Below are 3,595 nucleotides of genomic sequence, written 5' to 3'. Positions count from 1 at the left end.
GAGTTGGACAGGCGGATTGTGGAGTTAGAGAGCAAGTGCGCCGCTCTGCGGGCGGAGAGAGCAGGTCACTGACAGGGCGCCGTGCGCTGCGTTCGCTCGCGGTGCTCGTGTTCCTTCTTATTACTTTCATTTAGCAGTTAGCATGCTAGTGAGGCTAAGCTAGCCAAACAGTAATTAGCATGTAGCTTACAGCAGGGGGCGTGCGTGCGTTCACACGTATTCATTAAAGCTCCGCCCTTCGGTGCTCTGATTGGCTGGCATTTTCCCGCCCGCTGGGCGCGCGCCCTCATGCACGAGGACGGTTGTTTAGGTCATGCGGATCGCCCGATTGGTGGAGTGCGCTGTCACGATGACGCGTCAGCCAATCAGAGCGCAGCGGGGGCGGGGAAGGGAATCCGAGCCGGAAATACGGGTGTGGCAGCACGAGCGAGCGCCCAGTCAGATTAGTTTAAAGCTATTAATAAGAGTTTAATAATAAAAGTTAATAAGAATTTAGTGTTTAAAATCTATCAAATATTGTGTTTAAAATCCTAAATACACCAACATTTAACATCTGAGATAAATAAATACATAATGTGTTTTATGAAGCTAACTTTTAGCTAGCACTCTGTCTGAGTGAGCTCACTGTTCCTCCTGTCAGAGTTATAGAGTTATAAAAATGATACTCATCTGTAGTGTTTACCAGAGTTTTACCACATATCTGAAAACTTTTATATTTAAGTTTAATATTTAATTATAATGAACCCTTTTCCCCCCATGTTCCTGACGTGAGAGATGCTATAAGCCCATGAGCACTGCAGGATGAAGGAGGTTATAGTGAGGTATTATTGAGGTTATAGTGAGGTTTTATTGAGGTTATAGTGAGGTTATATTGAGGTATTATTGAGGTATTATTGAGGTATTATTGAGGTTATATTGAGGTTATAGTGAGGTATTATTGAGGTTATAGTGAGGTATTATTGAGGTATTATTGAGGTTATATTGAGGTTATAGTGAGGTATTATTGAGGTTATAGTGAGGTATTATTGAGGTTATAGTGAGGTATTATTGAGGTTATATTGAGGTATTATTGAGGTTATAGTGAGGTATTATTGAGGTTATATTGAGGTATTAAGGATATTATGATGAAGTTGTAATGAGATATTCAGATGTTGATGTGATCACATGATCTGTCTCTCCTGTAGATGATGATTACTTACAGAACGCAGCGACCGTGCTGGAGAAGTTAAAGAACTCGTACACACACGCGGGAGAGAGCAGCAGTCTTCCCAAACTGCTACAGGATTACACACAAGTATATAAACACACACACACACACACACACACACACACACATCTTTATCATTTCATTTGTATCAATATGTATTTTGAGGGGTTGTGCTGTGTAGGGAAACTACAGGTCGTCCCTGACTTACGAACATTCGAGTTACAAATTTCAACAGACCGTGGTTCGACTTCCGGTTCAGTCATGGAAGTAGCTCCTAAATGTCACACTCCTCGCGTGGAACTCGTTCGTAAGTCAGTGACTACCTGTAATCAGGGTTCTCACGGTGTTGGTTCTGCAGGTAATCCTAGACATCACGTTCTATGAGGAGAACAAGCTGGTGGACCAGGAGTTCCCTGAGGAGATCTCACCGTTTAAGATCCAGGAGCTGCTGCAGGACCTGACTGAGCCGGAGCTTTTAGCCGCACGCCTCGCGCCCGGCCAGGAGGTATGGCCCCGCCCTACCCACGATGCACTGTTCACTGGTACAGCACACCTGAGCTGTGGAGTGTGTGGGATTTGGGACACGTCCTCATAATCATAATAATAATAATAATAATAACAGTAAAATAGTTCAGAATGCTGTGTGTGTGTGTGTGTGTGTGTGTACAGGTGCAGGCGGTGTTGGGTTTGGAGCTGTTGGAGTGTGTGTACTGGCGGCGCGGAGCTCTGCTCTACATGTACTGTCACACACTGCACCAGAGGAAACAGTGGATCAAAAAGAACAAGGCCACCTTCCTCAAAGTAACACCAGCACCATACACTCAGTGTCAGTGTGTTAGTGTTAGCATTCAGCACGTAAATGTGTGTGTGTGTGTGTGTGTGTGCAGTGTGTTCAGGAAGGTGTGCGGTACCTGCTGAAGATGCTGCAGGTGAGGAGCTCGGTGAAGCTCAGCGATGCCGTCGTCTTCCATGACTCCAGTACCGCTAACCTTCTGTCTGAGGGTACACACACACACACACACACAGATGTTGTGATAGGTGATATAGTGTATGTATACTGATCTACCAGGTCTCTCTGCCTCTCTCTCAGGTGCACTGTCGGACACACACCTGCTGACCATGATGTACATCGGCGAGCTGTGTTTCTGGGCGGTGAAGTATGAGGACGGGGGAGGGGGAGGAGGAGGAGGGGGCGGCTTGGACTCGGCTCAGGGTCGAGACGACACGCTGCACTTCAGAGACATCGGCACACACATCCTGCTGAAGTACGTGCGAGTGTGTGAGGGCCCGCTGCAGGGACAGGGCTGGAACACGGAGAACGCCAAGGAGATCCTCAGCATCCTGCAATAAACACGCACACACACACACACACACACACACATACAGCTCCTCGATCTGCTCCTGTTTTAAGTGTAAAATATTAGCATTCTGTTTTTTTTGTTTTTTTTTTATTCCCGTAAAGCAGTCATAATTTATACAAGTTATTTATTTTATTGTATTATAATTTCTGTGATCAGGCAGAAATGGTACACACACACACACACACACTCTGACAGTGTTTGCGGTCAGTATTTTTCGGGCTGAGTGTTGTGTACAATGGTGTCTCTCCCCCCTTGACCCCCTCACCCCCATACACACACACACACACACACACAAACACACACACACACAGGGTCTATCTTTATCACTCTGTAATCTTCAGATTTTGATATTTTGTGCACTTTGGAAAAAAATATCTGCTTTGTTTACTTTTGCAGTTTTATTTCACTGTTTATTTACATTTCAAAGAAAATAAATTTTGGTTTAAGAAATGTTTACAAAGGATTTAAAAAAACATCTGTGTGTTTATTTATCAATTTTTATTTTCTTTATCCAATGTATTATATTTCCCCTTATTCTTTATTTGTCTTCTTTTTTGTTTATAAAGTTATTTTATTTACTTGCTCTGTGTAACACTTTAGACGTCTCTCTGTACTTTCTTCATCTTTTTCATCTGTTTCTCCTGATTTAACTCCTTTTACTTACTTTCTACTTATTTAATTACCTGTTTATTTATTATTATTATTATTTAAATCAAACTGTGTTACACCTCATGGGATTGGATCAGAAGCCGATCACCAGGTTACCATGACAACCTTTAGCCTTCTGGTCATCACCATTAGCCAAGTGTGAGGATTAGCTTAGCACAAAGCTACGGCTAAAAGTTATTAAATTCAAAATTCAAATTTTATTTGTCACATACACAGTCATACACGATATCGGACCGCCGGTGACCTTAAAAAGAAAATAAAAACTATACATAAGGAATAAATATTAATAAAAAGAAATGAAATACAAAATAAATGTTAACCTGATGATGTTATGATAATAATAATTATTTTCATATGA

At 42.4% G+C, this 3,595-nt stretch overlaps 1 protein-coding gene across 1 annotated transcript in view; it reads left to right on the top strand.

Moving 5' to 3' along the window:
- rimoc1 (rab7a interacting mon1-ccz1 complex subunit 1) overlaps window positions 1-3,051 on the top strand; it is a 3,105-nt gene extending 54 nt beyond the window's left edge. Inside the window, exons 1-6 of the mRNA XM_053503405.1 lie at window positions 1-64; window positions 1,185-1,294; window positions 1,566-1,712; window positions 1,877-2,008; window positions 2,095-2,209; window positions 2,298-3,051. The exon at window positions 1-64 is cut by the window's left edge and continues 54 nt beyond it. Of these exons, the coding sequence (XP_053359380.1) occupies window positions 1-64; window positions 1,185-1,294; window positions 1,566-1,712; window positions 1,877-2,008; window positions 2,095-2,209; window positions 2,298-2,557 (828 nt within the window). The 3' untranslated portion in view covers window positions 2,558-3,051. The remainder of the gene's footprint in view (window positions 65-1,184; window positions 1,295-1,565; window positions 1,713-1,876; window positions 2,009-2,094; window positions 2,210-2,297) is intronic.
- Window positions 3,052-3,595: the final 544 nt, after the last annotated feature.

Source organism: Clarias gariepinus, chromosome 9 (assembly GCF_024256425.1).
Source record: "Clarias gariepinus isolate MV-2021 ecotype Netherlands chromosome 9, CGAR_prim_01v2, whole genome shotgun sequence".
NCBI classification, from domain to species: Eukaryota; Metazoa; Chordata; class Actinopteri; order Siluriformes; family Clariidae; genus Clarias; species Clarias gariepinus.
Note: the sequence above shows the minus strand (reverse complement) of the source record. Positions and strands in the feature narration are given on the sequence as shown.